The sequence below is a fragment of the Eleginops maclovinus genome, chromosome 10, assembly GCF_036324505.1.
Source record: "Eleginops maclovinus isolate JMC-PN-2008 ecotype Puerto Natales chromosome 10, JC_Emac_rtc_rv5, whole genome shotgun sequence".
NCBI classification, from domain to species: Eukaryota; Metazoa; Chordata; class Actinopteri; order Perciformes; family Eleginopidae; genus Eleginops; species Eleginops maclovinus.
The window spans coordinates 12,128,244-12,154,936 of record NC_086358.1 but is presented as its reverse complement, the minus strand read 5'-3'; the positions used below and the strand labels follow the sequence as shown (position 1 = coordinate 12,154,936).

Sequence of the window (26,693 nt, the reverse complement as noted above, 5' to 3'; positions counted from 1 at the left end):
TCAAACCTCCACATGGACCTGGACACCATCCCCTTTGACGAGACAGACGACCTGTGAACACGCATGCACACACAAGCAATACATGCACTGGAACTCATACACACACATAAGGAAAACACCCTCACATGAGTGAATACATGAGAACATTAGGCAGGGTTTATAATTGACACCATATAGACTGAAGACATGATGACTGATCATAAGATAATAATAATAAAAGAAAGACTTGATGGAAAATGACTAAGAATCTCCCATATTCTTCTGTGTGCTTTATAATCCCACCATCCCCAACCATGATTGAGTCTTACCAATATCTTGCATGCTGTGAGCCGATGCAAGACCTGTGTGAATAGGTACATATGAGCACTCTGCACTCTTAAAACAATGTATTTATGCAATAAAGTTCCCTTTACAAAATGTCTGTCTGCTTCTCATTTCAACAATGCATGAGCAAGCCCTGGACAGGTGTTACTGAAAAGTCCTGATTATAAAAAAACCCCAAAACACTTTACAACATTATTTTGGAAAAATAATCTGATCTGAATTCTTTGTTTTACTCCACTTCAAAAGTCTACAATAAATGAATAAAGTAGAGGCTTAGCTCCCAAAGTTAGTGAACAACAAGCAAACAACTAAAAGAATATGCGACAAAGTTCCCAAAGGAGAGGTATACAATTACTTATCAGATCATATTTAAAACCTTATGTAACAAAAACACTTAACCACCTTACTTTAAAGAAAATAAACAAAATGTCTAAAATAGAAATCCCAATCCCCCCCATGAATGTGGACACTTGGTATGTTCTGATTGGCCACTTCCTGTATTTAAGAGCTCTGCTGGGTAGTGCATCTTTTGCTTCATCCTGACAAGATGACACTTCAGCAGAAACAACCAACAACGACAGCAATGCTAACTCAACGAAATAGAAATAAGAACAATTTAAGTTCACCTTTAAGCACATACTTTACCACTGCAACAGTTTGGCTCAAAAAAAGCAATGAAAGACAAATAATTAACAGCCTAATATTTCGGAAAACCAGCTTAGTGCATTAATGCTGGGAGCTATGATATCAAGTTAATGTGTGAAAGTGATATCAAACTTCTCATCTAACTTTTACCAAGAATATAAATAAGGGAATTTCCCCACATATTTCTATTTCTGTAAATGCCTTATATGATGCTCTTATTTAGTTCATTTATAATGCCACTATCATGCCTCACTTAACAATGTCCCATGACCTTTCACATTCACTGTGAAAAGCAGTGAATGTGAAAAAGCAGACAGCACTTGGCAGATCTCCAATGAAAGGAAGCAAACAGATGTTTGGCATGTCTCTGACAGCAGGTTACATCTGACTGTGGAGGTGTGTGAGAACCAACAAAATTGTGTGCATGCACATTTTAAAACATATTAAAAGAACAATTGGAGAATGGATAGGCTACATTTTAACTTACACTTGGGTTTTCAAGGCATTGTAGATGATAATAGTCCTGATGGCTTTCTGATTTGTCAGTCCTTTTGGTGTTTTAAAATAAAGAATAATTTCCAGCACTAACATTTTGCCAAAAATGATAGGGGGGGGGGGGTTGACACAAAAGTTACTAAAACAAACACCACTTACGGTATTTTATGTTTTCTTGTTGTTGTAGGGAATTAATTGATACTTAAACTGTTGAAAACTTGATGTCTTTGTTTCTTTGTGCAACTCTCATAAAATAACTCCCCCCATCCCAGTAAAATTGGTCTAGTACCCCCACTGATTGTCTCTATCAAAATAAATACATAAATAAATACAATAAGACACGGGATGACATCACCATCCCAGTGATCTTTTCGCCACTCGCCCAGGAGACGGCGGCATCGGGCTGAGTGAGTCAACGGGACTCTGGTAAAACTGCTACGTCACACCACACACACTCCTATGAAGAAGGCACGGTATCGCGAGAGCGGCGTGCCGCGACCGCAGCGCTGGATGGCGCTGGTGGGGGTTGCACGCGCCCACGGCTCGCCCTCTCTCCTGTTAAATCACACGGTAAGACACAGGAACAGACGGAGACTGGCAGCGACAGCACCCAGGGTGAGTAAAAACAAAAAACTCGCACAGAATGGACTACATCACCGATAGAGGCCAGGGGGACGCGCATGTGACCCGACACCATCAGTGGGTGTGTGAGTGAGGTTATGGGGGGGGGGGGGGGGGGTGTCAGCCAGATGTTATCCTCAACAGATGTTATCCTCAACAGATGTGACAGTCTCTGTGTGGCTATCACCTTCTTCATCAGCAGCGGCACTTGCAGCGTTGTCTCCCTGTATCAGGTTTTCCTCCTCTCTATTGTCGGTTGTAGTCTTTTGTTTTATCAGGTGGTCTCGGGTCGGCAATTCTCCTCTACGCAGCAACTCCCACCCTCGTGCTGCACGCTGCTTGCCACTTTAACGGACACACGCAGCTCTTCCCCTTTAAGTTCACCCCGGTGTCTGTCTCCATAATCCCGGTTCATTTTCCACACACTGACATTGTGTTAATGTTAAGGTCCCTTACAACCGCGATCATGCCGCCACCGTGCGCGTGGCTGCTGCTCTGTTCTTGGTGAACTGTGGACTTGTTGATGGATGGCTGCAAGACCGAGGAGGATTCACGCTCCACTGTCATCACTCCCGGGGGCTGCTATTGATTTAACGTTGCGGTTTCGATCTGCCTGATTGATGACTTTGGCCCCTCACCTGGCCCGCATCACCCGCAGCCCATAGTGCCGTCACATTAGCGATGGTGACAGAGCCCTCACGCACGTGAATACATACCCCAAAAGAGGGAACATAGGGCATTGATTATCCCCAGCATTGAGTGGGAGCATATGCTTTTTTGTTTTGGATACTTGTGAGGATATTGGATTGACTTTTCAGTGATTTAGTGAAGGCTTATGCTAACCTTTACTACTATGCTTAAACCAAACATCCCTATAGTCATAACCCTAAACGCCTTATCTTGCACAGACTAAGGGGCTGTCCAATAACCCTAAAGCACCACTTTAAATATTGTTTACCCAGAGATGTGCACATATTAGAAATAATAAGTCCAAATGAGAAACGGAATAATTTTAGTCGACTAAAGCAACCACTTGTTAGCGAGACAACCCATTGACCAACAGGGGAAGCCCTAGTCGCCATGGTGAAGCCATTTATCTTCACATGGGAGAAACAGGAGGCTGAAAAGGTTTATTTAGCCCCAGCATGAAAACACACACAGCCCCCCCCTCCAAACAGAGCTGAAATGTCGGCTTGACATTTCAGGTGGACTCATCATCAGTTTCATTTTTTGGAGATGAAGCGTTCTGGGTGGCAGTGAAGTTTGGCTCTGTGTACTTTTGTTGTTGTTTCCATTATTGTGTGTGTGTGTGTGTGTGTGTGTGTGTGTGTGTGTGTGTGTGTGTGTGTGTGTGTGTGTGTGTGTGTGTGTGTGTGTTTATCTGCTGCCTCCAAATGTTGCAATATCCCACTCACCCTTTTTTATCTGCAAACCACTGGCTCATCTCCCATATTGGACTATATTTAACAAGACATGCCTTTATAAATCCTTCCATATTTCATCAGCTGTCATTGTAGTTGAGTATATTATTGTCTTACAACTTGTATAAGTAGGGATGTCCTGCGGGAAACTCACTCTACCTTTTATCTATAAAATGGTTTGTCCTTAGCCCCGGTCGAGTTAACCACAGGACCAGAATACATGACGTCCATTTGACAGCCATTCTACTGGGGGGGTTTCCCCTGGCATTATTTAAATACTCAAACGGATCATATGTGATGATGTATGTCGCCCTGGTGGACAGCTTGAAACTTGATAGGTACATCCTCAGAGCTGAGGAGGAAGATATGTGCTCTGGATTTGAATTCCTGTCTATTTTTAGGCTGTTTATTTATCACTTCTCTGACTATGTGAGTGCTTATCCTTTAAGATTATTTCTTATGTATCTGTCGGAAATAACAAATCTCCATATGTGTTGATCTGTGAGAAACAATCAATCTCTCGCTCTCATTGACTTATTGCACATGTTTGCAGACGTCATGCTGTGAATCAATTGTGTCGAGCACATTTATTTAATTGGTTTCAATCCCCGGCGTATTCCTTTCCAGACGTGATCGTGTGAAATCATCTGTTGTTGACATTTCAGTGTGAAGTGGTCCACATGTAGGGCATTATCAGAGGGTTGAGGAACAAGGAAGAGCAAATGAAGTTGTGGTAGAGGATGAAAAAGAAGGGCACGCTAGTACTGTATGTCTCATTTGACCCTTACCATGCACTGGTGTGTTCTTACTCTCTTTTTCTCACAGCCTTGTGGTTGTTATTCAATCTAATGTCCCACTTATTCCTTTCCTCCCCGTCTTCCCACCCACCTGTTCTCTTCTTTTCCTCTCATTTCCCTTTCCCACTTCCCTCATCTTTCTCTTCTTCTCCAATGTTTTATCTCCCTACTTCCTCTTCTGTCCTCTCCCTTCCTGTGTCTCCCTTCCTTTTATTTATTTCCCTCTCCTTGCCTTTTAAATCTCTCTCCTCCTTAAACAGTAAAACCCCCATGAGTCTCAACATGCGTTGTAAATAAGGATGGTTATGCAACAGCCTAAATATTAAGCAAATATTCACCCCTCTTCTTATTTTCTACTAATAGGATTGGGTGTGCACGTGTGCCACGGTGATAATGGGTTGCATCTAGGTTACAGCGTTTGAGTTTTGTGCACGTGCATGACTATACGCGTGTTTTCACATTTATACTTTAATGTTACAGAGCGGGGAAATGACCTTGACTCTTGCAAAAAAAAGGATCTGTGTCTCACTAATATGCTCCCACATGCAGCTGCACGTGTGCCTGCACACACACACACACACACACACACACACACACACACACACACACACACACACACACACACACACACACACACACACACACACAAACACACATACACATACAATGTTTTTAAATTTGTCGGAAGAGGAGAAAAGACGGAGGACGAACTCTGGGCTCTCCCTATTGTCAACTATGGCTATTTGAAGTTACACATAACCCAGTTACGTTAAATTAGTGTGTGTGTGTGTGTGTGTGTGTGTGTGTGTGTGTGTGTGTGTGTGTGTGTGTGTGGTAACATTTTTTGGAAAAGGAAACACAGATGAATGGGGAACGAAGTATAGAGAGTGAATGAGAATGGAAAATAGAGGTCAGTTAAAGAAAGTGAGAGACAAACGTGAATGGGAGGGTGAGTAAGGAAGAGCAGCCAAAAGGAAGAAAACAGAGAGCACATGTTCATGAAAACCTTTGTCTTTTACGGGGCTGTATAAAGAAACCTCTCGCCTTTCTATTTTACTCAAGTGGGAGGAAGAAGGTGTACGAGACATGCTATTGTCCTCGGGGAGAATATCAGCTCTCTGTTGAGCTTGCATGACACCGATGTCCCCAACGCCACACTGACCCCCACACACAGAGCAGCAGGACATTCACATTATAACACAGCACCATTTACAGCTGCCATTTCATAATCTCTTTACTCTTAGCCTAAAGGAATATATAGGGTCGTAAAATGCAGAACATATTAGACACATTTTTAGACTTTACAGGGTGACAGGGTCTGAAATGGGAAGAAAAGAGTCTGTGACCTTATTTGGAGGTAATATTGTAGATGTGGGACAAAAGTAAAAGGACACCGTGCTTTTATTCTGGTTTGTGTTTCATAGCTATGCATTTTGCTCTAATTTTAAAGGGGACATATCATTCAAAATGTTCTCAGTGCATACATTTGGCTGTCTGGATTGCCTTTAAACCCACAAACTGATTTTTTTGTTAATTCTTGATCTCTTGACATTTGAACCGAACAACCCTACAGGCTTCAGTACAGCTACTTGGTGTTAGCTTCTTGCAAACATACAATTTTAGACAATAATGCATGCTTCCAGGGAAGGACAGATCCTTCCCTGTCTTTTATACGCACAATCGTAGTGCTTTCCCCAGTTTGTTGTGGAACAGTTGTCCTACCTGCACAGAGCCCCACCTTGACCCCATCAAACCCCTTTGGGATGAGCTGAGAGGAGACGGGGAGCCCGGCCTGATTGCCCAACGTCTGTGCTAGACCTCAGTAATTCTCTTGTGGCTTGAAGTCCCTGCAGCCAGGTTCCTAAAACTGCAAAGCCGGATCCCAGACCAGAGGTTTTAATACCAGCATTATAACGTTTATGGTTTAGGAATCATTTGTTCAACAATCACATGGGTTTAATATCCTTGTTTCCAATTATGTTTGGCCATATCGTATTTTTAACACTAGTGGTTTCTGCCCTACAACTCGGGAGCTCTTAGGGCCTTTCTGCTTCACACATCATGTTTGCTTTCTCTTTATTGTGAAACACTAGACTAGATACCCAACGTTTAGGACCCAAAGTTTCAGATGAATGTCAAGACTCCAATATTCTCATTAATTAATTATGAGAATATTAAGTGTATGTACTTTTGCAGAATGTTTACATTACATTTGATTTGATTTTGGTCTGTGAGAAAGCATCAAATTGCACCAGGGATCAAACATTCATTTTGCCATCCTTTCAGATTCTGAACTCATCTGACTTCCTGCATGTCGCATGACGAGTTCAGAGACAAGAGGCGATAGAAGGCAAAGGAAGGGGGAAGATGGAAGTGAAAAGGAAAGCTGTGGGTTAGATGGTGAAAATATTGGGTGGGAAAATGATTTGAGGGACTGGGGAGGGGAGAAAGACAAAGGGAAAGTGTAAAGGAAAAGGAACATTGGTGACAGTAAAGTGGAACAATGAAAACAGCTGTCTGTCGTCACCGCGCCCAGCTGTGCCCTCCCTGGCTTTATCGATCCACAAGTACTCATCTTGTGTCTCCCTGGCTCACACATCCATTTGGATACAAACTGCAAAAGTTTTAATGTCCCCTTGATGTTTTATTTTACATTAACATCTCAACACTTCCCTAAGTTTTCCTAAGTCACACATATATAGAAAACATCAGTAATTAGTGTTAGTTTGGGACTATTTCCAGTTGTGGATTAATACACATGTTGGTGTTCGAGTAGAGTACTGACAGTAGCAGGATTGTGTGAGTTGACATGCTCACAGTGTCTCATTGAAGGGTTTTTGGAAAAGATAACCATATATACGATATATTGGGATATGGTTACAGACACACAACACTTCAGTTCATTTCTCGATGTTGTTTCCTCATTGGATTTAAGAAGAATGCAGGAAATCACCAAGCATGTCCTTTAATTATTGTGTCACCTTGGTGGCCAGGCGAGCTGTCAGGAATATTATACAAGGGGAGGGCACACCACTGTCCCGAAAAATTATTTGAAGCGACCAGAAGTCTGTGTAAACCGTCCAGAGCCTGGGCTGAGGGTTATATGATCCCACCTGAGAGCAGGCCCTGCCTTCCCGATGTATTACTGTAACAAAGTGGAGAGAATTTTGCCAGAGGTGGGAAGCAACTAAGTACATTTACTGAAGTACTGTCAATTTTGAGATACTTGTACTTGACTTGAGTATTTCAATGTTTTGCTACTTTGTACCTCTACCCCACTTCAATTCAGAGGTGAATGGTGTACTTTTACTCCACTGAATGTATTTATTACCTTTAGTTACTTTACAGATTTGGATTTATGATGTGAAATATAATCAACCCTTAAATCAGACTTAAGTTCCACCTGGAGGAAATTGACCGGCTACCCTGCAGTATACAAAGTCATTAAACTAGCTGCACCTTTACCAGCTTTGAGAACACTTTAATGATCAATAATTATAATCAAAACATATCATATATATTATTCTGAAATGGACCAATCTGCAGAATGACCGCTTTTACTTTTGGTACCTCAATTTCCCTCGGGATAAATAAAGCTTCTTGAATCTTGAATCTTTAGTAGATTTCTATGCTAATACTTACTACTTTTACTTGAGTAACATTTTAAATGCAGGACATTTACTAACAGAGTATTCACTCCTGGTACTTAAAAAAAAAATACAATATCTGAGTCCTTTTCCTTCCATTTGTGAGAGCTGCACAGTTACATAATATCATTTTATACAGAACATCTCTTTAATTCAGTCTGCCCTTTTTCTGTAAAGTGAGAGACCTTTAAATAATGAATAGTTCTGAGGGACTGAATAATGCCTTTAATGCCAAATGTCTATTCTGCTGAAGAGGTGCAAGGGTCGGTTCACAAAATGACTAAAATTCCCAGTTCTGTAACTAAGAGTTTTGGTATTATTTCCCATGCATCTTTGTCTCAACAGATTAATATAACATACAATATGTTAATTCATTAACACCGGATCATTTTCCAGAGAGACAAACTTCTGTTCAAACAGAAAAAAAAACGGGTGTTTTTCGGTAAGGGTCTGTGGATTATCCGGGTCATGATTAATGTAGATATTGCCGTAAGGTTTTTCCACATGCATTTCCTATTGTCACCCAATGTCATCTAATTCCATTATATGCCCGAGAAGGCAGACTTTTCTACAACTTAGACCTCCAACATTTGGTAACTAACACCAAAACTGTTTGGATTGGGCAGAGAAAAGAAAAGTATTTTACATTTTATTTAAATGTATTTTCTAATCATTGCCCTAATTTAACTTGAACCTAGACGAATGTCATGTGGAAGTGTACTTGAGCAAGAAACTAAACCCAAATTGTTCCCGTAGTCATGTGATATTGAAGTGTATGTAAGTCTTCGGATAATCGTCATCAGTTTTCACATCATTGCTTAAAGAAAATCAAGATTTCCCCACGCCCAACCTGAGCTGGGCCTGATTTCCATAAGGTTCTATAATGAAGCCTCACAGACGACATACGCTGTGTGTGTGTGTCTGGAAGAACCGCCAGTGTGTTCACCTCGGTGCTGCACGTGGAAAACGTCTTCCATGTGCGGTCGCTGTCTGGCCGCTCCAGAGGTCCCCGCTTCCTCCTGCCTCCAGCGCAGGGTCAGGGAGTTTGATTGACTTGTGCCTTGACTCACTCTGAATTCCAGGAACTCTCTACCATCAATACCCATCATCATCACTCGCCAGCCCTGTGTGTGTCTCAGTGTGTGTTAGTCTGTGTGTGTTTTTCAACCAGTGCAGCAAAGTGTGTGTCTCTCAGTTAAATCACATGGTTCAGCTTTTCCCCCGCGTGCCTGCTGCTTGGCCTATTTCCATGGTAACTAGCTGAAGATGTGGACACACACACACACACACACACACACACACACACACACACACACACACACACACACACACACACACACACACACACAAATAAACAGCGTTTGTGTGAGGGACTTGCCAGAGACATCTCGGTTGTGTGTGGCTGTAGGGTGCAGCCAGTCAGAGGGAGGATGTGTGATCACACACTCCACACAGGCTCAGCGGGAGACACACACACACTCGCACACACACATGCACACACTGTATGCTGAGACAGAAGCTCAGGATGCTGTTCAGTAGAGGGAAATGGCACACAGGGGCATGCCAGCCAAATCCTTTTATAAGTCCTCTGGCAATTTGGATGTGTTTGTTTATGGATTAATGTATCCATTTTTTTATTTAAATGTGTGTACATAAGTGTGTGAGTTTATCAGAATGCAGCATGTCTGTGTGACAGGTAGAGGAACTGACATTGCAATGTTGCATAATTCCTCAGATTTATTTAACTTGCCGCCCTTGCCACAACGTCCCCCCTCTCCCCCAACTCGCCACCCCAGTCCCATGTGGCCATCGGGACAGTCCATGCTGTTTCTATGGTGCAGCATCCCTGCGCCCTCTGGCCTTTAGCCAAGGGGGGTGCTGGGGCAGCAACGCAGCCCAGCAACCAGGCAAGGGAGCTTTGCCAAAAGTGGTGAAGCTATAGGGGAAGAGGGGGGGGGGGGGGCACTGCGGATCAGTTAGCTACTGCCCTGTGGTGTTATGCAACTTCATGTACACACACACCCACGCATATTTACTGTAGGGTGACAAACACACACAATCTGCCCCTTTTTTTTCTCCCTCACACACATCCGGAAACTGTACATAGTGATGCTCAAACCAGTATAAGCTCCAGATAATGTCCCTAAGTACCGATTATGAAATGACATAACAGATTTCTCCGAACAGCCCCCGTCTCTCTGCTGCAGCTGCACTGCTCAATGTGCTGATTTTAAGGAGTCATGTTGGCAAGTCAAGGAACGCATATGTCTCAGATTCATTGATTTTTGGCCACTAGGGGACGGAGGAAAATCAAAAGCAGTAGACAGTTGCTTCTTGGACTAACTATCATGGCTTATGTATTAGCATAAGGTTGCCTGATTAAATCCCAGAGGGAACATTCTGTTTCTGTCCAACTATCAAATGTTCCAATATTTACTCTCCTTTCAACTCTATTTTGGTCCCCACCATCCTCTATTTTAGCTGTTAAATGTTTAAATAGCTAGTCCCCTGCCTTCTGTTTGGTGCTGAGGAGATGGTATGCTGTGGGTTTACCGAAAACAAGTAGAATATGGAGACTGAACTGTACAAAACATGTCCAATAAAACCAAAACAATTATCCTAACAGCCTAAGACCTCAAAGGCTTCAGCGTGATTTAGCCCTATTGCCTATGGGATTTTTTTTTAATGCAGGTTTGAGGTTTCTTTGATAAATCAAAGAAGCTTGCAGACAGGGACGGTTATGTACATACTTAAAATGTACTGCAAAATATTAATCGATAATGCAGTACATTTAAAGTATGTACATAACCGTCCCTGTCTGCAGGTGAAAACCTAGGCTAGGCTAGGTCAATAGCCCCCGCGGTGAGCCTGCTAACCATATGGAGCAGAACTTGCCTTCCATTAGCTTAGGGTAATAATCATTATTGTCACTTCACATATTTCATCGTGTCTTCATTGCTAGCCGCAGTAGTTACATTTGTAAGCCATGAAAGGGCGTCAAACTCCAGTTTAAAAACCGAAACAGCAACACGTTTAACCGCTTGCACTGCTTGCACTGGTCATACTACTGATGGACTCTCCATAGACAGCATGCAATATTGCATCGTTAGAAAGCTCAGGTACAGCTTGTGTTTGTTCTGGCTATATGTTTTGTTTGCGCCGTTCCAACAAGTTTGCCTTTGTGTCTTACAGGCAAAGTGAAAGAGGATAAAAAAGCGTTGAAGTGGTCCCCACATGGGTGCAGAAGTGTCGCCTAAACAACATTTATCTGCTAGGATCTGCCAAAGGACGCGTTGGACACACTCTCATGTCCTCAAACACAAACTGTTAAATCCAAGGAGCTAAAAAAAGAAAAAAGCCAACCGCTGGCTCTGGCAAGTGGACCCATTTTAAAGTAAAAACACGGCTGGACAGGGGGAGGGTTGTATGGGTGCCAAATCCCCATCCAAGACACACCGCATCTCCTGGATCTACGGCTGCCGCCTCCCTCCTCTTCCTCCCTCCATTGCGTCCTCCACCTCAGCTTTTCTCTCATTCCCCCTCGTTCTCTCTCATGGGAGTGACATAGAGGCCGTTGCTTGGTCTGCTGCCCCGCCCCTTCGCCGCCTCGCCGTGGAAACGGGGGGGTCCAGGTAGTAATGTCGTGGAAGAGGAACTACTTTGCGTCGGGTGGCGGTGGCAGTGGCAGTGGCAGTGGCGGAGCAGTAGGAGGGGTGCAGGGGCTGGTAACCCCGAGAACCATGACCTCTATTGCACCCAGCAAAGGCCTGAGCAACGAGCCGGGACAGAACAGCTGCTTCCTCAACAGCGCTCTGCAGGTCAGTCGGATACACACACACACACACACACACACACACACACACACACACACACACACACACACACACACACACACACACACACACAAAAGTATATAAGGATAACAGAAAACAAGTTAAGAAGTACATTTTTACTTTACAAGCCATGTTTTTTGAGGGTAACTTCTTGGGACATTATAAAAAATAGCTATTATGAAAACTAGCATTACTACGGCTAATGCTAGTTTTTAGATATGGTGGCTGCAGTGCAGGCCTGCAGGACATCTCAAGAGGAATGTCTTAGTTACTGAATATTAAATATGATGACCTAATTTGATTTTTATGACAGTTGTCCAATTACTTGTTATCCCCTTAGGAGGGAGAAAAAAGGAAGAAAAACACGACTACCTGATGAAGTGTGAAAAGATGAAAATGAGCTGGAGTACAGTTCCATCACAGTACTTTAAAAACAACTAACACTTTAAAAATGCAACCTTATTTTAATAATACTTTCCTGTATAATGTCCTAAATGACTAAATCTGTATCGCTAATACTCCTCATACTTTCATACTGAAAAGGTTTTAGAAGTATTTTTTTATCCTGATATCAGACAGGAAATACGTTCTACTAAGACCATTTGCACCAACCACACAATGCTAGGTCACACACTCATGCTCCCACAGTTTTCATACCCCCCCCCCTACCCACATTGCAGTAAATTGATATTTAAGCACGGCAGGGATGAGATTAGGGCCATATTATGGGGTGTTTGCGTGTTTCGGTGGGTTTTGGAACCGCTGCCAGTCTGGCTTCAGTGTGGACATCCAGTCTGTCTGACGAGATGCTTACACTGCGCTGCTACTGCTGCATCCCCTCTCTCTTTACACACACACAACTCTCCTCCCTCCCCCCAAGACTTCCAGCTGGCACAAACTTACGTTCGGTACACACACACACACACACACACACACACACACACACACACACACACACACACACACACACACACACACGAATGCCTCTTGACTATTGGCTTGAAGAGAGAGAGAGGAGTAAGCTGAAGAGGGAGGGGGATGATGGGACAGAAGCTTAGGGAGAGTTGCAGAGAGCAGAGGGAGAGACGAAAAGAAGAAAAGTTGCTGAAGGAGGAGAAGACAAGAAAGAGGGATGAGGAGTATACAGTATGAAAAGGCTGAGGAGAAGAATAAAGGGGATAATGCTGGGAGAAAGACTGGAAATAAAGAGTCTGATAAGGTAGGGGCAAAAACAAAAGAGCGTTTGTGGTGAAAGGATAAGAGAAAGATGAAAAGAGTGAAGGACGTAAGGTTTATATGTGAAATGAAGAAGATGCCTCAACAAAGGAGGCAAAGCGGCTTCAACTGGGAGAGAAGTGGGCCATTTCAAGGACACACACACATGTACACACACACACACACACACACACACACACACACACACACACACACACACACACACACACACACACACACACACACACATACACAGGAGAGAGGACAGGCGAGGGAGGATAAACTGAGTGTTCCAGCATTGAGATGCTGTTTCACCGTTTCCTCTGTTTCTCCGTGTTGGCATGTCTGCTTACTTTATCTTAGAGGTTTAAGTTAGCCGACATGCGTGGGGGAAACATGACAGTAAAAGTTCATGTTAAGAACATCTCAAACTAGATTGTTTTTCTGACAAATTAGCTTCCTTGGTCTATTAAATGTTAAAATGTCCATCACATATTTACAGAGCTTGAAAGAATATCTTTAAATTGTGTAGATTTGTCAGTATGACCCGGAATCATTTCATTCTACGATTAGACAAAACCAGATACATACTGTATATAACAGCAAATCCTCAAATTTGAGATACAAATACATTTATTTTTTTACTTTAGAAATGTACTTGAATTTCTAATTGATGTTATATAAATATACATTTCTCAAGGATAAATAAAAGCAATGCTGTAATTGAATCCGCTGTAAGTTTGCGTTCATTTATTTTCATTTTTCAGGAATAATTTTTTTTGTCTAAAAAGGATGTCAGAAATAAGTGATAAATGTCCATCCCAGTTTCACAAAGTCCAATGTGATGTCTTTAAATGTCTTTGTGAGTCCAAAACCCAAAGATTTCTGTCTTAATATGACATAAATGAGTGAAGACGAACAAGTAGAGTAGAACAAATATCCATATGTGAGAGGCTGAAAACAGCAGGCAGCTATTCGAGAGATTAGGCGACTATGAAAATAGTTGATCGACTAATCAATAAGTTGACTAAGCATTGCAGCTCTTATTTGCTGCAGCGATGTTTTCTCCTCAATGCACTTATTGATAGTGAGTGAAACAGTCTTGCTGCTTCCCTGGCCCCTGAGGGCCCCTCATTGCTGCAGTGGAGGTGCTGGATGGCAGCACCAGCATTAGTGGTGTTCTTTTGGTTTGGATGTGTGAGATTTAATGAGAGAAAAGCAAGGTGCTGTGAGTTGAAGTGTGCTGTGTGTGCTCAGCAATTTTTCACCATTTGAAAACACAACTAAAAATAAAATAGCTGAGGAAGTAATAGGCATTAAAGAAGCACATGGGTTCACTCATCAAGCAAAGTGTGTGTGTGTGTGTGTGTGTGTGTGTGTGTGTGTGTGTGTGTGTGTGTGTGTGTGTGTGTGTGTGTGTGTGTGTGTGTGTGTGTGTGTGTGTGTGTGTTTATCCGTGTGTTGAAGAGAGAGATTCAGCAGTGAGGAAGAACATTTAATAAGCCAGAATACTTTTTTTGATTACAGTCACATTTTTGCACTTCAAGCATAAACATTATTTCCAAATATCACATGTTGTACAGTATCGTTGTATTTTCTGTTGAGGTATAGCTTATCGTTAGTTTAACATCCAAATAGCTTGACTGTTTTTTAATCATGTGCCTTTATACAGATGTGACAATATGCTACACAAATCATTTCAATATCGGGTTCAATATCCTGCAGTGAGGAAACAAGCAGACATTAATTTGACCTAAAGATACATTCAGAATTAAAAATGCAGTATCACAGATACTATATGAATATTGAAACAGCACAATTACTCACATTTAAGGCCAGCAGTAAATGAAACAGTATTTTCTCACTGCCATTATATTGAATTATATTTAGACCCTAGCAGCACTTGATTAAGGTTAAACAAATATCACAGTTGTGCTTTAATATAGGTAGCTCTGATTCAAAGGGAAGTGTAATATACCCAGCAGGTGATGAAGGTAGAAGGTGGAGTTGGAGATCAGAGGAGGATGAGAGGCTGAAAAAGGACCTTTTGAACATGTCACAGAAAGAAAAGCAGAGCTGTGAATAATGAAATGTTTTTACCTCTGTGCTTCACTCTCAGGGTTCTAGTATCGTGCATGCTGTCACTGTAATGACTGCTGGGCCTTTGCTACTATGACACGTCTAAATATCTGCTGTGAAAACCCATCAGCCGGCAGACAGATAACCGAGGTCAAAAGTGCAGCAAAATTAAGAACTGACTGTCGCCAAGGCAGCAGTATCATGCGATGCACAAAAAGCAGGAATAGGAGGTAATGGGAGCCTGGAACAGGAGGAGGTGCAGGGCAGGATCAGCAGTGAGAGCCTGTCACATCAGATGGATACCTTTATTGTGTTGATTGAATGCAACCGGTGGCTTGTTTGAATGTGATCGTTGTTTATAAGAGCGATCTGACGCTGATCAGCTGATGCACAATAGATCCACCTGAAATTGTACCTCACTGTGTCAACGTTTCCCATCATTAATAACACTAAATGTGTCTTCAAATCATTTTAGATTCCTCTGCGTTTTGAGTTTAGTGTTTTTTTTCTGCATATTGTCAATGTTTAGTTGTTATGTGTCATAACTAATGGCTTTCTCTCTAGTTAATAACTGATTTGTCTTTTCTCGCAGTATTAAGCCATTTTAATTCGAGACACTGAAGAGCATGTGAAACTAAATCCATTCATTTACCAATTATTGACATTTAAAACAAAAGAAGCTTAGACTTACTGTACCTTTAAAGGGGCCCTTTTATGCTCATTTTCAGGTTTCATAATTGTATTTTATGCCTCTACTCTACATGTTTACATGCTTTAATGTTCAAAAAGGTCTTTATTTTTCTCCCTCTGCCTTTGCTGCTTCACCTCGTTTCACCCTCTGTCTGAAACCAGAGCCTAGTCTGCTCTGATTGGTTAACTGGCCGGCTCTGTTGTGATTGATAAACTGCTTGAAGAGTTCCCACCCCTTTGTATATCAAGTACAATCTGTTGGAGCAATAGCCAACAGAAGCGTGAATGACTTACTGATGTCACTATGTTGCGGAAGTAAAGAAATGACTACAATCGAGGCATTTCAGGCAGGGGGGGAGTGTGTAGGAGAGAAACTCCCTCTGGAGGGAACTTTGGGATTTTAGCCATGCAGATCCTTTACAAAAATAACACGTCCAGGAAAGGGGAACCCCAAAAAGCATAATAGTTGCCGCTAATCATTTTTTGTTTGTTTGAGGTTCCTCAGGGCAACCATGGTCTCTAACTTCGACTTCTTTTTGTTTCAAATGTGATGTGTGTAGTACCAGAATGACATGTTGTGTGTCCACTCTGAAAAAAATGTTAATGTTGAAATTGGCCTGGTGGATTTGTGTGGTATCAGCAGTGCGAGATCACTGCAAACATGGCAACATAGCAATCAAAACTGTTATATGAAGATTAATCTTGAATTTAAAGATAAAGAATGGCTAATGCATACAATTAAACAAAACTAAAACTTTGAATATCAGAAAGCACAAATACTCCACACTCCTTAATATATCACTTTCCTTTTGACTTGAGGAATAATGAGACAGGATCTCCTCTTCATAGACTACCACAACCAATCAAGTACCGGCTTTGGTCACTACATTAACATCAAGCAGCTAGAAGATAACAACTTCCTAAAAACATGGGCTGGTAAAGTCAGTTTCTATTCTGTGTACGTTTGCATCACTTTGTAAGTTTGAAATAGGGAATCAAACTCTAACCCTAAGTGTAATATCAGCGATATCCTTCTACAGTGTTAGTAAAATAACTTCTACTGTCTCAATTGCGGTGACATTTTTACTCTAAATAGAATTTCTTTTTGTGCCAATGTAGTTTCCTTCCTCTCCTGCGGATAAAACGAGAGGAGTAAAAAGGGAAGGGAGGGAACACCAAGCGATACAAATGGAAGGAGAGTAGAGAAAGAGAATGATGTGTTTAACAGGAGGAGAAAAAGAGATGGATCGTGATGAAGAGAGATGGCATGGAGAGAGTGTGCCCTCCTTGTGGCTGCTGCAGTGCTGTGCAGGACGCCGATTCATCACGACCAAATAAACTACAGAAAGAGGAGCGGTAAACAGAGAGGGGGGGGGGAAAGGTAGAACGCATACGATAGCGTCAGCATGCAGTCTGTCATCCTCCGCCCCCTTCTTCCCTCCTCACCACACACACACACACACACACACACACACACACACACACACACACACACACACACACACACACACACACACACACACACACACACACACACACACACAGTGCAGACACAGTGTATTGCAAAGGTTGCCTCACCTATTGGTTTTGTGTGTATCTTACGTGCATTTGAACCTGTGCGTACTGTAAGTGTGTGTTCTGCAGAGCTCAGACGAAGCCTCAGGGACAGTGTTGTGTCAATATTATTTCTCAGCATACAGAATGAATGTAGTGAGAGCTCTCTCCTCTAATTACGCACTACAGAGAGAGGACGCCTGCCTTATGCAGACCTCTTCTGTATAGTTTCAAAAGTGTCTTTTCTGTTGTGCTGGTCGTTTTCTGTCCGTCTGTCCCACTGAATGTCCCCCTCACACAATCAGTGGGATATACTGGGGAAACTATTAGATAAAAATAGTTGAAAGCAACACAGAGCTGCATGCAGGGGTGTTGACTCTGCAACCATCTCACTTTACAGAATGTTATTTGATATGCGGGTTAAAAAATATTAATTATTTTATCTTTGCTTCATGGTAGATTTTCCGCCTAATTCTACCCATTTGCACAAAGCGTTTAAAGGTAGAACAAACATCCAATTGAATAAACAGAAGAAGAATAATTTACTACAGTGCCGACACCAGGATGGAAGCATCATTTTTTTAATATGCAAATGAAATCAAGAAGGCTATACAGAAAAACAAAATAATTTGGCCCCCTGAACTGAAAATTCATCAGAACAGCTTCGCCATTTTCCAAATGTTACTAAATGGAAACATTGATCTGTTATTCCGAGAGTAGCATCTGAGATCTCACATACACAATTCATTAAGATGGCACAGTTTCTTTTTTTAAACACTGTAAAAATAAGCTTTTCTTTCAAAACTTCCATCACTGCTCTGCCAGTCGCTATTTCTGACTGCTGTGCACCCAGAAAGCATGTTGTGTTACTATGGTAACTGGCAACCATGAGCTGTCATGTCATCAATCTCAGCAATGGCACACTGTAACTGCATATTTAACAAGATAGAGAGTTTAATGCACTGCAGTTTCAAAAACGATGCAAATTAAAAAACTGTAGCGTTGTTCACATTCTGGGATTATATGCTGGGCCACCTGTCACTTTGACTGGAGACATACCTAAAATGTGATCGCATGATTCCCTCTGATATCATATGTCATTACCAATGGCTTTCTTTATACTTAATAGCTTGTCTTTTCTCTCAGTATTAAACCATTCTAATTTGAGACACTAAAGAGCATCTGAAACAAAATCCATTCATTAACCAATTATTGACATTTAAAACTAAATGAGTTTATTTATAAGACTGATAAACCCTTTTATGCTAATTTTCAGGTTTCATTGTATTTTGTGCCTCCACTGTGACATGTTTACATGCTTTAATCTTCAAAAAGGTCTTTAATATTATTGCTGTAAGCTAGCTAGCTAACGTAGCTAACCTAGTCATTTCAATTATACTGACTAGACACTAACAATTATGAAACAGGCTAACTGCGAGAGTGACATTTGGCCAGGTTTATAATCTCCAAACGTCAACAAGAGCTCGAGTCCCATCTGTGTGCATCACGTGTCCCCGTTTCCGTTGTGTTTTGAGTGTCTTGCAGCATTTTGTTTCACAACGTTTCATTTAGGCAGTGCTTTAGTAGGCACTGCGCATGTTTTGTCAAGTTGGTGAATGTTTTCTAAATGCAGCGCAGGTGTTTATTCATTTGCAAGTGTTTCAGCACATTTGTGTGATTTTTAGCTGCATCTTTGGCCACCATACTCAAAGTTCAAGCAGAAAAAAAAGCAATATCATTTGAAAGAGACAAGATGCAAACCCTTAAGAAAGTTCATATTTATTAACTATTACAAGTTTTGCCTGGACTGTCCTTTTCCTCTTTGAAGCAGACCGGAATACAACTTATCCATAGGACTGACGAAACACAATTATACATTTAAATATTAATAAACTGCTGTGGCTGAGAGAAAAAAGACATACAAGAGGGAGGGGAGGGAGAACTACCAAAGACTGAGAGGGTGACCAACAAAAGAAAAGCAAACAGAAGAAGTAAAAAGTGAGACCCGGGACAAAACATCTCATAAATTGTAGCTGATTAAAATATACAATATATCCCATTTGCTTTACTTACTTTTTCTCTGTGAGTAAATGTGTGTGTTGTCTCTCAGGTTCTGTGGCATCTCGACATCTTCCGCAGGAGCTTTCGACAGCTGACCACACACAAGTGCATGGAGGACTCGTGTATCTTTTGTGCTTTGAAGGTAAAAACACTCTCTTGGTTCTATTTTTTCCTGTAGTGGCCATTACTCTGCTGTGTTGGCGGCGACATGGTGATTATCTCAGTTTTTCTCCTGTTGTCAGAAATGTAAACCAGAAGGTCGTTACTGAAGTGGTGTACTTATATGAGGTACTTTGCTTAAGTGTTTCCCTTTCACTTTCTACATTTCCTCCAACACATATCAGGTGGGATATACACAGTGCTGCATTTAACTGACAGCTAGAGTCGGCGGCTTTTCCCCTTCTTTTATTCCCTCTTTTTGTTTGGATACCCGGAGGTATGGTAGGAGAGACCTATCTCCTCAAAAACACAGCAGGGGGATCTTGCAGGGTGTTATGTAACTGCTGAACAATACCTTTGATAATTGTTAAAAAAAAGGAGAAACAAAAGAGCTTTTGAACACAAAAATTAAGACAAGTATCCGCTTCACTTATACACTTCTTACAGTCAACATAGAATTTACATGAAATGAAGTTTAACCAGCTTATAATAATACCACCTGTATATCATTTGAAACTGACCACTCACCATCAGTCGGTGTGTTTACCCTTTTCCGTCATTTTTATGAGGAAGTCTGACATTCTTGACAGGGGAGTTGGGCTTTGTCTCCAGTACTTAACATATAAACGTATGATTCTTTCTTATTGATGCTTTAATTTCCCTTTAACCCTTGATTTACGAAACCTTGTTAAGACTTGAGCCTGACCCATTGCCTAAATACCTATCCTTGCAAACGTTTTACAAATGAAGGGTTACCAACAACTTTAAAATCTTATACCTAAACTCAACATTTGCGCAGACATACATAAATGTTATATAATTAGCATGACTACAGTACAGCGTTTCACTACGGCACTACAACAGTGTTTTTTCATGAACAGTGCAGTGGGAAACACCAATTAATTAATTTTCATTTCCTTTAATTGGTTTATCACCACATTATCTCCCTTTTCCTTTTACCTTCGTAATTTGTATCCTTCCTTCTCTATATAACTCTTGTTTATGTTATCAAATGACTCTACTCTTCCTCAAAATTAGTCTTGTATTCTTAATTCTTCATATAGTCCTTTTAACCATTTGAATGCAGGACGTTTTTTCCTCTTGTCTTGTTTTTTTTTTGTTTTTCTTCCTCCATTTTGTCACGGACTATGCAACAGATACTCTTTCCCTCTGAAGAGCTGCTTTACAAAAATGTCCGGTTTTATAGCTGCTGGTGTCAGGCTGAAGCGCTGTTGTGTTCCTGCAGCTGCTGATGGGAAGGAACCACACAGCAGAGGAAGATGATGAAACTCTCGTAATGAACGAGCCCTATGCAGCTCTGTTCCAGCCATTTGTTGCATCAATGATGAAGAATATTTGTCTGAGTGAAGGAAAGTGTTGTGTGTCATGTGCTGTGTGTGTGTATGTGTGTGTGTAGCAGTGTCATTGTGTGTGTTCTACACGCTGTTCTGTCTCCAGCGCTTCTCTGTAATTAATTGGCTGACTGAAAGCGCTGAGCCAGCAGAGCCCACGCTGGGATGCCACACACACACACACACACACACACACACACACACACACACACACACACACACACACACACACACACACACACACACACACACACACACACATATACCTATGCATGCACACAAATCTAACTTGCATGCTGCACACGTTATGTTGCTATACACATACACCTTGAGGTGCTCACAAATCTTTACATCCACACTGACACACACACACACACACACACACACACACACACACACACACACATAGAAGCTTGTGGGTGCACAAATGAAAGGTATTGTCACCGTGTTAAGTGTTCGCATTTTCCTGTCAGTTTTCATTAACCGTCCTGTCAGCGGGTCTCTTTTGTCAGAAGCAGATGTAGCTTTGTTCTTACAGTCTGTTTGTAGCTGCGGCCCCCACCGTAAAGCAGATAAAAGTCCTTGTATAAATGGGCAAGTCACACACCAAATTAACTTAAACAGCATGTTAATTCTCCATTTTAGAGAAACCTAAAGAGATAAATGAGGATTATGGGTTCTCTTATTTTGGAGGGAATTGTTTGTGGATCTGTGTTTTTTATCTGCGGCAGATAAAGACGCCCGCCCTTGTAGTAAACATAAGTTCAGAGGCTGCCCATGGCTATCCCTTCAGGAATCACTGCAACACTTTATCTCTCCCAACAGAAAAGCAATCACGCACATGCACAGACGCAGATACCTGAACACGCACACACATGCAAGGAACAGGTAGAGAGAAGAAGAAGAAAGAGGAGAGAGGAGGACGTGAGAAAGAAGAAAAGAGAAAGATGAATGAATGGGAGCTGGTGTAGATTGCTCCTGTCTTCACACTTAGACCAGCACATGCACACATATACAGTATACACACACACACACACACACACACACACACACACACACACACACACACACACACACACACACATACACACACACACACACACACACACACACACACACACACACACACACACACACACACACACACACACACACACACACACACACACACACACACACACACACACACACACCTCCCTCTCTTACTCACTTGGCCTCATCCTTTCCTGTTCTCCTCTCCTCCCTCCCTCCCTCTCTCTGTAGGGTATATTCCCCCTCCATTCTCCTTGGCGCATTGCTGCAGTCAGCACAGCCACCATAACCCACACACACACACACACACACACACACACACACACACACACCCACACACATACTATTGCTCACTCACACAGTCCCCTTTTCCTCTTCTCTCATTCTGTTTCCCTCTCTCCCTTTCTCACACACACACACACACACACACACACACACACACACACACACACACACACACACACACACACACACACACACACACACACACACACACACACACACACACACACACACCCTTTCTCAGTGCGACTGCATTACCTTTCCCATTGCCAACACACTCAGCCACAATCACAGAATGAAGCCTATTGTTTTATAAAATTTTTACCCAATCTGTTCAAAGCCATCTTGCTTCAAAAATGCAAAATATGGGTTCAGAATTTTTTTAAATAACCAAAGACATAAAGAAGGGATATAAAACTAGAACAAAAATAATGTTTACTTCTCTCAATTTTGCACAGATTAAATCTTAACTTGGGATAACACATTACTGACACACTGGGCTGCAAGATCTGTTTAATTTGAGATTGTAAACTCATAGGTTTTGAAACTTAGTTGGATTTTCATTGAGTAAAAAAGAAGGTTGGCAGAAGAAGTCAAAGCCGCTTTAACTGGTGCTTTAACTCTGTCTCCGTGGGGAATTTATAGTAGAGAGGTCAAGGTAGATAGTTGGATTTATGCTTAAATCACTTCAAGTCAGTAAACATTTTGGAGTTGCAGAGTGTGCTTACCAGACATCGGCAGTCTGCTGCTCAACTATTTTATCCTAGCGATTTGTGGCTACGTTAGTCACTCCTAGCATAACACGCGTATCAATCTTTCTGAGGCGGGAATGCAGACAGCAAGTTTTGGAAATAAAGGAGAATGCGTGGAATAAAGAAAGGCCACGCTCTGGTTCTTAGGCAGCCTCATTTGATCATGATTTCTTAAGAAATATTGGCTGTATTCTTCTTAAATTCTGATCAGTTTCAACTAAGATAGAATGTTATAATGATAGAAAAGTATAGAAATATCCATTTCAATTTGCACATTCATTCAGTAACTTCAGGTAGATAATCCATTAATCAAAGTGGTATTAAGAAATAGTAATTCTTGGTGTTACAGCTCTGTACTAGATTTCACAACTAAAACCAGAATGGATACAAAATACTACACGTCTGTGCGAAAGAACTGTTGGAATATATGGTGTCTCTTAATAACATCTCTCCCAGCCTGCAGGACACAGATCACCTGCTGCTTTTCACTCACAGTTGATTGCATCACCGCTGTGACATAAACCCAGCAGAGCACTATCCGCTGCTCTGACATGTCAGGCTGACTCGTGTTTATTTCTGTGTTGGGCTGTTTCAGTTTGGTTCAAAAATAGTCGCCCGGCTTTTTCCAGCTAAGAATTCTCACCGTCAAAGAATTAGGTCATTTTTGTCCGTTGGCAATTCGGAGGAAGTTATCCATGCTTTTATCTCTCCTCTTTAGACGTCTGCAGGTCTCTTTAGTTCAGACTCAGCCGAAAGTTACACACATAACCTCATGAGCCACAGAGTCATTTCTAAGACTGTGTTGTTTGGTACTTCTTGTACTACTAAACCTACTTTTGCTATTACTGCAACTACTGTCACAACAATAACTTCAAAGTATTCAGACAGCATAAACCAGCAAACACAATAAAATCCATTATTACAATTTTAATGTTTATAACTAATCCAGATCAAAGTACACACAAGGGCTTGCTGTTTTGGTGAAAATCTAAATCCTGTGAAGAATATAAAACCTTAGTACGAGGATGAATAGTTTACAGTTTATTTGCACAATGCATAAAAAAAATAAGGCATTTTAGTATAAAAGGCTTGACTACAAGGCATTCTTTTAATATGTAATGGAATTGTATTTATTCAGTAAGAATTGTCAAAACATTTCCTTCTACATTTTTGAGGTTTAAGACAGTTATTCCCAACCTGGGGTTAGAGATTATTTAAGGGAAAGGGCAAATCTGGATGTTCAAATTCAGGATATTTGAGGACAGTTTTTAATGGCTGTATTGGTCAAGACAGGAAAGGAGAATACAGGAATAAGGAACTTTCGTTGAACTTCAGCTAGGGTTGTTGGTTGTCGGCGTCTTAACCCCTTAAGCCAGTGATCCTTTTCTGTTGATAGTTTTACCTCTTCAGAAAGTATTCAAATAACAACATCTGAGAAACTTACAGAAACTCAAAACTTCTCTGTCGAAATATTTCCAGTAGACATAATGCTTACACTTTCTATAATGTCTACATTTATAATGCATTATGAGGGATTACTATGTAATGCATCTTGGCGTACACAATAGTCGCCTTTGATACATCATAAATTATTTAAAATGCATGGAAATATATTGCACTTTACTCCCACTAACAATGAAACATGCACTATCATCTGTAAATGAAACAGTAAATCCATCAATATGTACTTCACTTCACTTGACACATGCACCATCAAAGCGTTCTACGAGTCCTCACTACAGCTGATTGTTGGGGGGTGTACAAGTAGTCATAATGTATTTTAAGCCCTTTCAGTAAACCTCTAGTTCATGATAAAAAGCATCAAAAAAGCACTTCCTTAGAAGTCACATCTGAAATGTTTTAGGACTGTTGATTGCGTGCATTAGAAACCATAGTGGGTGTTTATGCCTGATGAATGCTCTGTAATACAGAGGTGTGGTCGCCATTGACCCCAATATAATGGGTCACTGTGAAGTGCAAAACAAATGAGCACATGATGAATGAATAGACCCCAAATGAGCACATGATGAATGAATAGACCCCAAGAATCCTTCTTCACTGAACATAAACGTGTTACGTTGTTTTTTATTTACTAAGAGGAGAAACAAGAAGGATCAGAACTAATAACCTCCTTGGCAGCGATCACTGTAATAACGCTTGCTCCTACACATGCAAATGAAGCAGCGGTACGAGGGCAGAGCATGAAACACAGACTGGCTGTATTTGCTCGGACCTGTTGAGGCTCTGCCCTCAAAACACACTTCAGTGGCCTAGCTTTCTGTCCGAGCCCCCTGCAACAGTTTGCTTCAGTTTCTATTTTATTGCTGCAAAGCACTCCGAAAGCTGTTTTGGTCGGAGAAAAGTGCACTACAAACACCATCTATTATTGATACGGTCTGATATCCAGGCCAGCTGTGCTCTGAGGCCGGGCTGTGGCGTTGGTTTGAGTCCGGTCGGGATTTGTTGCGCGACACGTCGGGCCCTGACAAGTTGACAACTAGGATCTGTTTTATGGGTCAGTTGAGAGAACACAACTTCCAATCTAAAATGTATTCAGAGGGATCTGTTTCAGTATGAGAGAAGTAAATATTCATGTGTGCGTTGAAACACCCAATGTATGTTTCAACTCCAACAATGTCTTCCTGGAAAAGCATTTACAGCACATTATGTCTGTGCAGCAGGGAGATAAAGATTTAATGTGTTTCTCTATATGTGTGTGCGTGGTTGTGTGTTTGTGTATGTTTTCAGAGTATCTTTGCTCAGTTCCAGTTCAGCAGCGAGCGCGTGCTGCCGTCAGATGCACTGCGGAGCGCTCTGGCCAAGACTTTCCAAGACGAACAACGCTTTCAGCTGGGCATCATGGACGATGCTGCCGAGTGCTTTGTGAGTCTGCGAGACACAGACACAGACACAGACACACACACACACACACACACACACACACACACACACACACACACACACACACACACACACACACACACACACACACACACACACACACACACACACACACACACACACACACACACACACACACATACACACAGGTAAAATGCAGTGAGTGACCATCTGACAAACTTCCATCTTCACTGCTGTTCAGAGGACACGGGATCTCCAATCCAACAGCTTCAAAGAAACATGTTTTTTTGCCAATGTTTTATTGTGAATGTTTCTGTTTGTGCGGCTGCAACTGGTGTTTGTTGTTTTAAACGATGAATAGTGCTGTGAGGTATACATATATATATATATATATATATATATATATATATATATATATATATATATATATATATATATATATATATATATATGTATACCTTAAGGACAAAAAATGAAGGTATCCATATTTATAGTCCAATAATATGCAAAGTTATTCAGCTCATTGTTTGACTTTGTTCAGACTTACTTGCTCTTGTTCAGACATTGTGTTTTCCACTGATTTCCATTTTTTGAAGACCTCTCAGTTTATAAATCAATCAAAAGCCAAATAACTGGTTGGTTAATGGATGATTAAAATAAGCGTTTGTTGAAGCCGAGGACTACATCTCATGTTTCAGTGTGCTGAATGAAGCTTATGGATTATGTTTGCTGATTAAAAAAGAACAAGATTAGAATAATTTGATACATTCTTATTGTATTTAAATGGATCTATCATATTTTGAAAGGTACGATCATGATCAAGTATGAGTCATTAGGCACTCAATACAAAACTCAGCTCTTCAGACCTTCCT

At 41.3% G+C, this 26,693-nt stretch overlaps 2 protein-coding genes across 5 annotated transcripts in view; both read left to right on the top strand.

Annotated features, from left to right (window-relative positions):
* Window positions 1-421, top strand: part of myoz1b (myozenin 1b) — an 8,012-nt gene extending 7,591 nt beyond the window's left edge. For both annotated transcript variants that reach the window (XM_063893565.1, XM_063893564.1), the window contains exon 6: window positions 1-421. This exon is cut by the window's left edge and continues 175 nt beyond it. In XM_063893565.1, coding sequence (XP_063749635.1) covers window positions 1-57 — 57 coding nt within the window. In that variant the 3' untranslated portion in view covers window positions 58-421.
* A 1,538-nt stretch (window positions 422-1,959) lies between these two features.
* usp54b (ubiquitin specific peptidase 54b) overlaps window positions 1,960-26,693 on the top strand; it is a 56,095-nt gene continuing 31,361 nt past the window's right edge. For 2 of the 3 annotated variants that reach the window (XR_010166553.1, XM_063892499.1), the window contains exons 1-4: window positions 1,960-2,079; window positions 11,143-11,768; window positions 19,432-19,524; window positions 25,708-25,842. Coding sequence is in view for 2 of the 3 variants with exons in the window: in XM_063892499.1 (XP_063748569.1) it covers window positions 11,589-11,768; window positions 19,432-19,524; window positions 25,708-25,842 (408 nt within the window). In the remaining variant the exon portion in view is untranslated. Of the gene's footprint in view, window positions 2,080-11,142; window positions 11,769-12,846; window positions 13,003-19,431; window positions 19,525-25,707; window positions 25,843-26,693 lie in introns of those variants that run through there. The other variant, XM_063892500.1, reaches the window with a different exon arrangement.